The sequence below is a fragment of the Dromiciops gliroides genome, chromosome 2 (assembly GCF_019393635.1).
Source record: "Dromiciops gliroides isolate mDroGli1 chromosome 2, mDroGli1.pri, whole genome shotgun sequence".
NCBI lineage: Eukaryota > Metazoa > Chordata > Mammalia > Microbiotheria > Microbiotheriidae > Dromiciops > Dromiciops gliroides.
This window is the reverse complement of record NC_057862.1, coordinates 419,993,303-420,007,376: the sequence shown is the minus strand read 5'-3', so window position 1 is coordinate 420,007,376 and position 14,074 is coordinate 419,993,303. Positions and strand designations below refer to the sequence as shown.

Below are 14,074 nucleotides of genomic sequence, written 5' to 3'. Positions count from 1 at the left end.
AAATACTAATTAGCATCAGAGAAGACTTTTCAAAAAAGAAAAAGCAAAGAATGACAAAAGTGGAACCCAACATTTACAAAATTAAGCCACATAAACCATGAATCCAGTGCTATTGACCCAGGAAATAAAACATGTTTCATATGAAGAAAGTATAGATATTTGAGAAGCAAATATACTTTTTAAAAAATAGAGCTATGTCTTTGGGCAGTTCTTCAAAAAGCCAACAGGTCACTCTTAAGATACATACTTTAAAACAAATGATAAAATGTGAGGCCCCTTAGAACATTATATTGATTAAGTCACTGGCAGTTTTAGAATATGCCAGATAAACAGAAGAAAAAAAGCCTCACTATTTTGTTTTTTTTTTTTTTTTGTTTTGTGGGGCAATGAGGGTTAAGTGACTTGCCCAGGGTCACACAGCTAGTGTCAAGTGTCTGAGGCTGGATTTGAACTCAGGTCCTCCTGAATCCAAGGCCAGTGCTTTATCCACTGTGCCACCTAGCTGCCCCTAAAAAGCCTCACTATTAAAGTGAAAGGGGAGCAAGGTAATCCCAAATCAAGGCTCCTGTTTTTGATAAAAGGGAAATCCAAGTTCAAGTAACTGTCATAGTTACTAATATAAGTCCAACAACAACTTTGTTTAAGGGTCTTCTGTTCAAAGAAGTTGTATGTTTTCTTCTGAATGGATTGAGAAAAATCTTGGAGAGTTACTTAAGCCTCAGAGAAGTTAAGTATGTACCATGACTAAACTTAATTCAGCAAACTGCAAGAAACTCAATTCAATAAATATTAAGTGCTTACTATGAAGTAAGTAAATTTTTTCTGAATTAAGTAGCTTGTTCATCATCACATAGCTAGAGCTAAGTGTCAGAAGCAGGATTTAAACCCAGGGCTTCCCAACACCCTAGACCAATACTCTCCACTATTTCATACCACCTCTCTGCCAGAACAAACTTAAGAACTATAACTGAGCACAAATTGGACAAGCCCCCCAAATAAACCGCAAAATAGGCATACAATGTTGTTAACAACAACATGCTTATGGGGAACATTTAATTCAGAAATATCAATAGATTCGAAATGGATGGTGGTCTAAAATTCACCATGGTGCTGTGACGTCATGAAAAGCATGAGTGGCAACAATGATATTGATTAAAATTCAAACTGGAAAGTAATAAAAAAGTTAATATATTCTGAAATTCTTATAAATTATGAATTAGGATATAAAGGTTTTAAATACATATAAATACATATAGATATATTCACCTAATAATTCTGCTGCACAATTCATAAAGAAAAACCCAATAGCTTTGCAAGAAGAAATAGATTTAAATGAATGTATTTAAGAGATTTTAAAACTTCTTTATCAGTATATGATAAATCTATCAAAAAGATAGAAATCATGGAGCCAAAAAGTATTAAAGTAGATATAGAGAGAGAACTGTATAGATTAAACAGATTCCAAATTCCCAAAATTCCTTTTTTTCATTTTTCACTGAACTTCTATAAAAGTGAATAATGGACTAAGCAAATATAGGAAAGAAGAAACTATATACTGTTTTATATGCCATAATGCAATAAAATTAATAAAGATTCTCTGAGTGAAGGGTATAGGTCCCTATGGAGATTAAACTATGAACACTGAGTAAAAGAAGAAATTATAGAAACCATACTGATTACACCAAAGATAATTACATTATAGATAGTTGTATATTACAATCTATGATATGCAGGAAAAAATGTGTTTAAAAGAATCCATGGCCCTAAAAGCTTCTATTAGGAAGACAAATAAAATTAATTAATTAGGTCTGAATTTTAAAAGCTTACAAAAGAAACAAATGTATTGTTGGGAAGGCAGACTTATGTGATAATTTGGGAGAATATTTTGGCAACATGCAGTATGAGTCACAAAACTTATTCCTACCTAGTGATTTCATCACTAAGTTTCTACTCTGAAGACAACATAGAAATGAAAATGAACCTATTGGTATAAAATATTCATAGCTTTTCTCTATATAATGGGAAAAATTTGAAACAACCTAAATGTATAACAGAGAATGGTTAGGTAAATTATTATTAACATAAATCAATATTGTGCTATTTTAAATGTTAAATATGAAGCATATGAAAAAATGTGAAAAAATTAGATGATTTAGAATGAAATCAGAAGTAGAACTGTATAGACTGACTGAAACCAAATAAAAACAAAGAGAAGTAAAATAGGGCTAAAGGTTGCAGAACTCTAGATAGTCCTAGAAAAAGTCTCAGAAGAAAAGCATTTTCCTTGTCTGGGGTTTATTAATTTGTTTGGTTCTGCCTTGTTAAATTTTTTGGGAAACTATTTTGCCCATTGTATGTTTATTTGTTTTTGTTATTATTGTTGTTAAGTTTATAATAAAAATTAAATTAAATCACTTTTAGCCACAGTAATTGATGAAATAATCTTCTGAGGAATGTGTGTTGTCACCCAACACAGGAAGTACCCAGACTTTAAAAACATAAAAACAAACAAACAAAAACCCCACTAAACCTTTAGAAAAGGTTTAAAACAATGTAATTTAGGAAAAATAATATCTAAGAACAAAGGAATTAAACAAAGAAACTACAGCCAATCCTTATATCAGTGGGAGAAGCATTTTAAAATCAAATACTCTTCAGTCCTATTTAATTTTCACATAAGAACATTTTATAATAGTGGACACATTTGTGACCAGATTCCTGATACCTAACTTTTTGTAGCTATGACAGCAGATACTAAATTAGCTTAAATGGGATATCAGTATATATCAAGCATTTTGAAGTGTACATAATTCAACAGACAACAGTAACATTCAAATGTCACTTAGTATGATACAATGCCCATTATATATCAATTTCCTATCTGTCCTCTTTGTAATTCCTTCCTTTTTTGTACTGTAGCAAATCAGTAAGACAAGGCTTTACTTAGTGGCTTTTGGAGAAACTGATTTGGGGATGTGTTTTGTTGCCCTTATCACATTGAGAATTTCCCTGGAGTAGTAAGCACAGGAATCAAGTGATCTTTTTGTTGGTCATTGTGATATTTTTGAAAACAGAATATCTTTCAATTTTGTTGAACTTATAACTCAATGGCATAAAAAAACTTCATCTTTTATTCTTATGTTAGTCAGGACAAACTTGCCTTGAAAATATATGAATCAACCCTTGCTGTCACTGATATTTTTCACTTTTTCATTCATTATCATGTTGAAGATTCATATCTAAAACTTTGGTTTTAATGGTCACCAAACTCATGAAATAAATCTGTAAAAGTCAAGACATTCCATCTATAACCCTGCATGCTATCCCAAAACACTGGATTATGAGTAAAATGGTTTTTCCTCAATTCTTTTTATTAGCTGTTTTGAAGGGTGGTTGGTGATGAGACTGTTCAATTACTGAAGTGGGAGTAAGGGGGAAGATATTATCTCTGTATGCCCCAGGTATTTGTATTTATATTTTTATTCGTGCATGTTATTACCATTAAAATGTTTTTTTTTAATCTTGCCTGATTATGGAAGGTTTTTTATTGGACTTTAGCTCAGTTATACCTATCTACTCAGTTCTACTAATGAGTATGGAGCTAGGACAAAGCTGAAGAGACAGAAGTATAATCTGAGAGCTAAGTTAATGCTTTAAGCAGCATGAGTAGACAAGACCTTGTGGACCAAGCAATGGTGATTAATTCTGCTAAGAAAATTCAGGTAATAGGATCTCGTTCAGTCAAAAATTGAGATGAGAAGAGAGGAGTGAATAAGTGGATTTCCCAAGGGGTCATAGTATATTAATTGCAGGAATCCTTCAGATTATGGGGAAAGCACAAGGCCTGAAATCTGAAGGACTAAAATGACTTGATGACTTAGAGAACTGACTTAGACTTTCTTGTTTGGGAACCAGCAGAACCAAAAGGAAGAGCATTCCATATTCATAATTAATAGTCTAGGATGAAATATCATGTGATTGAGGAAATGAGAGTTTCCGAGAGGAAAGTGCATTTTTCAGATCTTAAATTTCTATTCCCATAACCAAAGGTTGAGATGAGCAGATTCAGGAAGGTTAACATTGAGCTTGCATGGCAAAGGAGCTAGAAATAATTTAAATGTCAAGCGTAGAATCTTTTGGAAGATTATGCAGGGGAGAAGAGGAGACTTTAAAAGAATAGACCAAATTCTGGTACTTGGAACAAAGAACTAGGATTAAATCACTAGGAGCTTGCAATTTACAAGCCTCCTCTCCCCTTTTTACCTTTTATTGTGACTTCTTACTCTATAGTAAGGTTTGATGTAAATTTACATCAAACCCTAAAGCAAATTATTCACCATGGTTAGTGTAAGCCTGATTCAAATTCAGAAAAATTATCCATGTAGGGTTTTTTTAAACCCTAAGAGGATGATGGGCTGTTTGGGGAAATAGGTGAAAGGAAGAAGAATGTATGTGTTGAGTTTGGAAAAAGCATCCAAACCCTTTTCCATGATGAACTGGGAACCAGAAACTTAAGAACAGACAGGCTAGATGGTAGCAACTTGAACCCAGCAGATGAGAGTAGCCAGTATTGGGTTCCTGCGCTTACTGATGCAAATGGAAAACTTACGTGACATTGGATTTGGAAGACGGTAATATTGGCCCCTTGTACTCTAGGTCTGGGCTTTCCTATGCTACATGTGGCATGGTTGGATCTACTTGGATGGAGGTTGTGTTATGACCATCCCACGCAAAAGCCTTCTGCGGCAAAGACAACTAAATATTTGGAGTCAATATTCAGTCAGTCATCAAGCATTTATTGAAGCTTATTATGTGCCAGAAACAGTGCTAAGTGCTTAGGGACACAAAGAAAGGCAAAAACAGTTCCTGCTCTCAAGCAACATGCATTCTAATGGGAGAAACAACATGAAGATAACTACATATAAGCTATATACAAAATAAATGGAAGGCAATCTGAGAAGGGAAGATACCAGCAGCTGGGTACAGGGACAAGTGTCCAGTGTCTACTCACCCTGCAAGTACATGTGTTATGCTCATTTAACAGATAACTAAAACTGAGAGGAATGACTAGCGTATAATCATGTAGCTAGTTTATTGGTGTCAAACTCAAGTAGAAGTGGAGGCCACTAAGTTGTACATAAGAATCCCTGTTGGACCATATATTAACTTTGAAAACCACATATTAACATTATTTATGTTTTATTGTATTTCTATTTATTTTGGTAAATACTTCCCAATTACATTTTAATCTGATTCCAGCTATACTGGAGAGAGTTGTTGGCTGTAGTGTGGTCTGTGGATTGTATGTTTGACACCTCTGGTTTATATGTATAATATATTTCATCTCTTCTGTGAAGTAGGTAGTGCAAGTCAGCCATTCATTTAGTACCTATTATATACTAAGCGCTAGGGATACAAAAAGAGGCAAAAGACAGTCCCTCCTCTCAAGAAGTTTACAATCTAATGGACAAATATTTAAGATGCTTTGTTAAAAATTAATACTGAATATAAATATAACTAATTAATCTTGTTTATTAGCTACATTTAACTTATTTTTCAATATAAAAATATGATAATTTTCCATTCTTCCTCTGTCTCCATCTAGATTCTTTTTCCACTTATGTTTTAATTTGCTTTTCCTCATATATGGTATTTAATGGATCTGCTATTATGCTTTTCCCCTTTTGCTTGATTTGATAAAGGTGCTTCCTGATTTCTTCACATTCCTTACATTTGTTGAACTTCATTGTATTATGGTATTCTATTACATTAATGCACCACAATGCACTTTACCATTCCTTATTGTTGGAATTTTAAGTTGCTTCAAGTTTTTTTTTCAATTATCAATTACATATAATGCTGCCATGAAAATCCTAAAATAACTTTTGAAGGTTAAGGATGCAAGATTCATTCACCAGCTTTTCCCCCCAAGATTCCCCTTGATATACTTGTTCATTTTTACCCCATAGAATTTTAATGTCATATTATCTACTTCTGCAAAAAAGCCCCTTAATATTCTTAGCACTATATGAAATATAAATTAATTGGACAATATCAGAATTTCCAGTGTTATTCCAAATAAGTTGGCAAGAATGAATATGCTTATATTGTATCTGTTTTTGATGGTGATGCTGCTAATATTTCTCCATTATATACTATGTTAGGACTTCATTAAGACAGATGCTTTAAATTGTGTTGAGGAAAAAAATACACACACACACACACACACACACACACACACACACACACACACACACACACACACACATATATATATAGGGGGGTGAGGCAATTGGGGTTAATTGACTTGCCCAGGGTCACACAGCTAGTAAGTGTCAAGTGTCTGAGGCCACATTTGAACTCAGGTCCTCCTGAATCCAGGGCTGGTACTCTATCCACTGTGCCACCTAGCTGCCCCCACACATATTTTTTAAATCAAGAATAAATATTGAAGTTTATCAAAGGCTTTTCCTATATCTATTAAAAATAATAATTTTGTGTTTTTTGTGATTACTTTTTTTTTTTTTAGTGAGGCAGTTGGGGTTAAGTGACTTGCCCAGGGTCACAAAGCTAGTAAGTGTTAAGTGTCTGAGGCCAGATTTGAACTCAGGTCCTCCTGACTCCAGGGCCGGTGCTCTATCCACTGTGCCACCTAGCTGCCCCTTGTGATTACTTTTTTTGTTTGTTTGTTTGTTTGTTTTTTTAGTGAGGCAATTGGGGTTAAGTGACTTGCCCAGGGTCACACAGCTAGTAAGTGTTAAGTGTCTGAGGCCGGATTTGAACTCAGGTCCTCTTGACTCCAGGGCCAGTGCTCTATCCACTGCGCCATCTAGCTGCCCTTGTGATTACTTTTTACGTGGATAATTTTTCTGAATTTGAATCAGGCTTACACTAACCATGGTGAATAATTTGTTTTAAAAATCAGTGCATTCTGGGGCAGCTAGGTGGTGCAGTGGATAGAGCACCGGCCCTGGAGTCAGGAGGACCTGAGTTCAAATCTGGCCTCAGACACTTAACACTTACTAGCTTTGTGACCCTGGGCAAGTCACTTAACCCCAATTGCCTCACTAAAAAAAAAATAAATCAGTGTATTCTGATGAATAATTTGTTTAATATATTAATGCATTCTGTTAGGTCACATTTAGTTAGTGTTGCATCTGTATATTCATCACTGGTATATAATTTTTGCTTTTAAATGCACTATGCTTGGAATCAGGAAGACTCATCTTTGTGAATTCAAATCTGGCTTACTACCCTGGGCAAGTCACTTAACCCTGTTTGCTTTAGTTTCCTCATCTGTGAAATGAACTGGAGAAAGCAGTGGCGAACTACTCCAGTATCTTTGCCAAGAAAACCCCAAATGGGGTCATGAAAAGTCAGACATGAGTGAAACAACTGCACAGTCTCTGTTTTAATACACATACAGTAAGGAAGACCTGAAAGTTTGATACCTGTGTGATCCTGGGCAAATAATGTACCTTCTCGCAGCCTGTTGCTCAAGGGTAAAATAGGAATCATCCTATTGATAGCACACCATAAAATTGTTTCTAGGATTACATGATATGATGTATGTTGTCAAGTGCTTTACAAACCTTAAAGGGCCATATCCATGTCATTTGATGTCGTTTTTTCTCACCATTCGTGAATAAGTTATTAGAGTGATCATTTATTCTTGGGGGGTTTGGAAGAATTCCAAAGTGGCAGTAAGTGTGGTGAAAGGCAAACTAGCCCTGGAGTCAGAGAATTCAGATTCAAATACATCATTGACACTCTCTGGCCCTTGATTTTCTCAACTGTAAAATGAGGTTGGACAGTAAGGCCTTTGAGGTTCCTTCTAGCCCCAAAGCTTTGATCTTAAGAGTCTATAAATTAGTTGTGAATCTGTCTGGGATAAGTGTATTTCTGCCAGATAATTGTATGATGACTTATTGTTTCCTCTGAGATTAGTCAATTTAAATGATTAATTTTCCATTTGTCAGTTTTGGTCATTTATGTTTCTATAATTAATTATTCCTTTAAAGTCTATACTTTGTTAGGATTTAGGTACATGCAGTGTACCTTGATAATAGTCTTACTATTTTTTGTTATAACTCCTTTTTTTACCTATAATTTTGCTGATTTACATTTTTCCTTTAAAAAACTTGATTTGCTAATTTTGTTCTTTTAAAAAAGTTCCTGGTTTGTTTATCAATTTAATTATTGTTTGATTTTCCATCCCTTTTTGGGGAGGGGAGTAGGGCAATGAGGGTTAAGTGACTTTCCCAAGGTCACACAGTTACTAAGTGTCAAGTGTTGGCGGCCGAATTTGAACTCAGGTTCTCCTGAATCCAAGGCCAGTGCTTTATCCGTCGCGCCACCTAGCTGCCCCCTCTCCCCCATTTCTGTACCTACTTTTATATGAACACAATACCTCAGATATTGTCTGACCAAGACAGAGTATGAAATCACTGCCACCCCCGCTAGTCCTGGACATCATGTCTCCCTTAATGTAACTTGAATTGCATTAACTTTTTACCATATGACATTATTTAATTATGTTGAGCTTGGAATCTATTGAAGATTTTTTCAGACCACCTGCTACACAGTCATGATTTCATCATCTTGTAATTAATTTATTAAGCTCCAAGTAGTATAAGATTTACAATTTTCCATATTAATTTTTTAAAAAAATTTGATGTAAAATATTTTACATTGTAACTTCCTATTGCTCTTCCAATACAGGCCTGCTATAACAAAAAAGTGCAGTTAATCAAAACAGACCATCACAATGACCATGACATGTTTTACAGATGACAAAGGATTATAAGATCATAGATTTAGAGCTGAAAGGGACCTGAGAGGACATATAATCAAAACTTCCTATTTTACAGATGAGGAAACTAAGACTCATGAAGAATAAATGACTTGCCTGAGGTCATTAAGGTGGTAAGCATTAGAGATGTGCTTTGAACTTGGGTCTTCTGGCTCTAGAGTTTGATAGTATGTGTTTTATTCTATACCTGTAGTCTAATCTCTCTGCTGAGAAGAGGGAAGTGTTATGGGTCTTTGAAATCAAGGTTGGTCATTGCACTTATTTGAATTCTGACCTATGTTAGTATTATTTTTCTTTACATTATTGTAGGCATTATGCTCATTACTGTCTTTTATTTCTGTTTATATCACTCCACATCATGTTCATATAAATCTTCTCAATTTTTTCTGAAATCCTCATATTCATAATTTCTTTAAGGGCAATAATATTCCTTTACATTCACATAGCACAGTTTGTTCAGACTTCTCTCAACTGATGAGCACCCATTTCATTTCCATGTTTTTATTACCATAAATTTCCCCATTAATTTGCACCTTATTATTGTACCCCAATATTCTAGCCATTTGAAACCATTTTTGGATCCTGACTCTACAGTATGTTAATTCTCCCTCTGGCTTTGTGTCGTCTTTAGATTTTATAAGCATGCCTTCTTATCCAAACCTATGTTGAAAATGTGAAAGTGTATAGGTCCAAAGACAGGTCCCTAGAGGGCATTTCACTATACACCTCCTTCCAATTTGATATTGGACCATTAAGGGACTTTTTGGTATGGTCATTCAACCAATTCCATATCCACCTAACTGTACCACAGTCTAGTCCAGGAGATGCGAATGGACACACACAAGGAATGGGAACCAGTGATTGCTTCAAGATAGTTTATAAGAACACATGTGCCATCAGTCATTCCAGTTAAAGATTTACTAATCACTTCTTTATGGTTTATGGTTGTTAATAAATCTGTCCTTGGCCTATATCTATAGGAGAACTCATAATTCTGTTGATATAATCTCTGAATTCTAAGGTATGCTATATACAACATCACACTTAGCTATAAGTGCTCAGTGATTCTTCCCTTTTCCTTTTGTGCTACTTTGTTTTAATCCTAAAAGATTATTCCCTTCTGCCTCTTCAGATCTTTTTACCCAGAATTCTTTGTTCCATTTTTTCAAGAAATATTTCATTCTCCCCTATAACTTGAAGAGTAAAGTGATGTACTTCTAGCCCTTCTGTCTCCTCTTCTAGGGGGAAGATCAGTGTGTACTTTATAGATGGTGGTTATTTGCCATAGCAAAAAGACAAACATGATTCATTCACTGCAAAATTATTCTTGCAGTCTATCAATTGCAAGATCAATGGATAGATCAACAGTTTCAGTAAAGTAACCAGATACAAAACAAATTCATAACAATCATTAGCTTTTCTATACAGTATTGGCAATAACAACAAAAACTCGGGAAGAAATAGTAAGGTAAATGCTAGTAAGAAAACCCAACAACCACCACAGAATACATAAATATCTGGAGGTTAACCTGAGACAGTAAATACAAAAATTTATGTAAAAATGACTAAAACACTTTTTATAGAAATAAAGGCAGACAAATAATTGGAGAGATGTACACTGCTCATGCTGGGCTAGGTCAATATAATTTTTAAAAATGCTGCCTGATTGATTTAATTTACAAATTTAGTGCTATACCCATCTGATTACTGAAGGGTATTCTTTATAAAACCCATAAAACCCATAAAACCAAAATATTAATGGCCCTCTTTTCTTGCAGTGATAATAGCAAAGTAGTGGGAAAGGGGACAAATGGTGCTTAGAATTCCACATTTTTCAGACCATCAACAAATTTCCAATTTGACTATTAGTATCCTAAATGTAAAATCCTTGTCCAATGACCAATGACAAATTTTTGGGAGAATGTAGACAAGACTTGCATAGGATGGACAGTCATGTATATTTTACTATGTATTATTTAAGGGATCTTCTATATCATTGAGGTCCTAGATCGCTTTGAGCATGGTAATTGTTTCTTTTTTTGTTTGTTTGTTTGTCTTTTGCAGAGCAATGAGGGTTAAGTGACTTGCCCAGGGTCACACAGCTAGTAAGTGTCAAGTGTCTGAAACCGGATTTGAACTCAGGCCCTCCTGAATCCAGGGCTGGTGCCTTATCCACTGTGCAACCTAGCTGCCCCCTGGTAATTGTTTCTTAATGTTGAACCATCTTTATATGCCTTGTATCATGAATTTTGTCTTCCTGTATTCTTTTTGTGAAAAATTTAAATTCTGCATTAATTAGTGAGATTGCTTTACAATTTTTTCTCTGTTTTATCCCTCTTTAGTTTGGATATCAGTCTTATTTGTCTCATAAAAGGAGTTTTGTAAAATCTAATCTTTCTCCTGAGGAAAATGAATCACTGGGAACAATTAATATAGTGTAAGTATTAACAGTTTCTAAAACACTTGATAGAATTCACTTATATTTGAACTATTTTTTTCTTGGGTAGTTAATTTATGACTTTCTTGATTTCTCTTTCTGAGATTAGATTAAGATCTCTGTTTCTTTTTTGGTTAACTTAGGTATTTTATAATTTTGTAGATACTCATCAATTTCCTTTAAATTCTCATTTTGTTGTCACCAATTTCACATAATAATTTCTTCTTATTCTCTTTACTTCCTCTCTACCCACTGTGAATTCATGAAGTGTGTGTGTGTGTGTGTGTGTGTGTGTGAAATTTGGCTTTCTTTTTGGTGATCAAATTAGCTTTTAAAAATTGATTGTTAGTCTTTTAAAAAGTATCTTTTTTGTTTATCAGATGAAAGCCTCATGGAGCTGGTGAAGGTAAGTATCTCTGACTCTCTCTGTCTCTCTAATTTTTTTTTTTTTTGGTGAGGCAATTGGGGTTAAGTGACTTGCCCAGGGTCACACAGCTAGTAAGTGTTAAGTGTCTGAGGCCGGATTTGAACTCAGGTACTCCTGACTCCAGGGCTGGTGCTCTATCCACTGTGCAACCTAGCTGCCCCTCTGTCTCTCTAATTTTAAGAATAGTGTATTATGACTTACGAACTTTGGGTTCTAGTCCTGACTCTGCTACTAATTAACAGATAGCACATATGTAGGAGAAGGGATATGTATATACAGAAACTCACCCCCTCCTACCTTTTCTCTAGGAAGCATACGGGGGAATAGAAGAAAACATCTAAATGGGGAATGTAGTATGTAGTATAGTGGATACAGTGTTGGCCTTTGTGTCAGTCATAATCCTTCCTTAGATGCTTTTTCAGCCTCAGTTTTCCCATCTATAAAGTGGAAATAACAGTACCTATCTCACAAAGTTGTCATAAGGGTCAAATGAGATGACATGTATAAACACTTTGCAAACCTTACAGTGCTCTCTATAAATTCTATAATTAACCACAAGGTTTATCTGCTTTGAATCTTTTTTCTGCAAACAATCCAAAATACATAAAGGCACCAAAGCTACTCCATCCTTATAATTGCAACCAGTCCTTCCTCTGCCTTAAATGTCCTCTGTAATGTCTACTCAGGCATGCTCTTCATGATGATGCAATGCAGCCCAGCTGTGATAGCTTAGTTGTTCTTCTATGCCTTAGTGTCTGGTGTTGCTATCCTTGGCTATGGTGCTGATAGTTTCTCTAATAATAGTCTTCATATTTTGACCTCTTTTCAGTTATAACCCAAACTCGCCTGAAACAGTAAAGCAACAAATGAAGGTCACTTTAAAACATGGAATAATTGTATTCATATAAGAGGAATAACCACATGTATGTAGACAGAAGGACATATTCACACCCAGTTTCTTCTACCAGAATTAAATCAGGTTTTAATAAACCTAAAGATTGAAGTCATTGAAGGTAGTTTTGGTTTTTTTTCCCCTCACAACTTTAAGGGATCTATTGAGGAGTGACTTTAATAAAAATGTGAGAATTGGAACATGGGGTAAGAGCCAATGTAGGGGCAGTACAGGATGTCCTTCATACCTAACTCAAAAGGTTAGGACTCTAATATTCTAGTTCTCTAAAATGACCTATAATGGATCTATTAGTCATCTATTTATCTAAGCCATTCTTGAACAGATATTTTCACTCTCTTATGGGCAATAGGTACTATGTAAATTAGTACATTTTGTTTGTCAAAAAATTACTTCCCTCCACCTTCAAAGTAATAATAGCTAATAATAAAATAATAGCTAACATTTATTTAACATTTACTATGTGCCAGGCACTTTGATTATCCCCCTTTTACAAATGAAGAAACTGAGGCAAACAGAAGTTAAGTGACTTTCCTAGACTCACACAGCTAGTACATGTCTGAGGCCAGATTTCAACACAGGTCTTCCTGACTTCAGGCCCAGGAGTCTGTGCCAGCTAGCTAGTTCACTAAGCCTTGGTGAACAAAATCATATTCTACCTATCATACTCTTCACGATTTTGTAGGTGTTAATATGACCCCTTCTCCATCCCTGTCTCTCCAGGTGAAGGTGCTAATCATTTATTTATCAGATTATACAGCTGTATCCTCATCTTCTTGGTCACGGTAGTTCCCATTTTCTGAGACTTCTACAGCTTTGACATGTGAGTAATGATATAAATGCTTTTCTGGGTGCAGGTGAACCATGGATTTTTGCAAAGGTAGAGAAATGTTTTTTGTTTCGCTTCCGTGTTTTGTTTGTTAAACCCAAAGACGCCCAGGGATTTGTGGTTACAATGGGTACAGGACATCAAGAGAGCAATCTACCAATAGTTTGGTTCTTTCCTTGGTTCGTGTCAGAGTGAGGCACACATCATCCTATAGATAGAGTTGTAATTATTTTCCTCTAGTTGAGTTAGCTTGTTTTTACCCACAATGAAATTCATTTGCTACTTCTTTGTCTACTCACAGAATATCCAGAGATTCTCCTGCAGCTTGTCCACCGTGGAGTTGGCATCTCGGTGCCTAGAAGAGCTCAGTGACTGCTGCAGGCTCCGACATTTTATCGTGTACTCCACTTTCCAGTCATTTGTAACAATGTTAAATATCAAATCCTAGCCCTGGGTACCGCAGTATTAACACTTTTCCATTCAAAGTGGTCTCAGTATTTCAACTTCTCCCCCTTGTCTTTAAACGAGTCCTGCCTCCATTCTGTCTCGCGAAATAGGGATCCCATGAAAACCTTGTCGTTTTTTGAAAGTCCAAATTAATCATTCGATTCAATTCCACAAACATTTATTATGCCCTTATACAAAGTGCTGAGGATACA

General features: G+C 35.2%; 1 protein-coding gene across 1 annotated transcript in view; it reads left to right on the top strand.

Moving 5' to 3' along the window:
* LOC122739019 (zinc finger protein 850-like) overlaps positions 1 to 14,074 on the top strand; it is a 70,909-nt gene that overhangs the window by 20,011 nt on the left and 36,824 nt on the right. The window contains exons 7-8 of the mRNA XM_043980882.1: positions 11,630 to 11,655; positions 13,717 to 13,814. Coding sequence (XP_043836817.1) covers positions 11,630 to 11,655; positions 13,717 to 13,814 — 124 coding nt within the window. The remainder of the gene's footprint in view (positions 1 to 11,629; positions 11,656 to 13,716; positions 13,815 to 14,074) is intronic.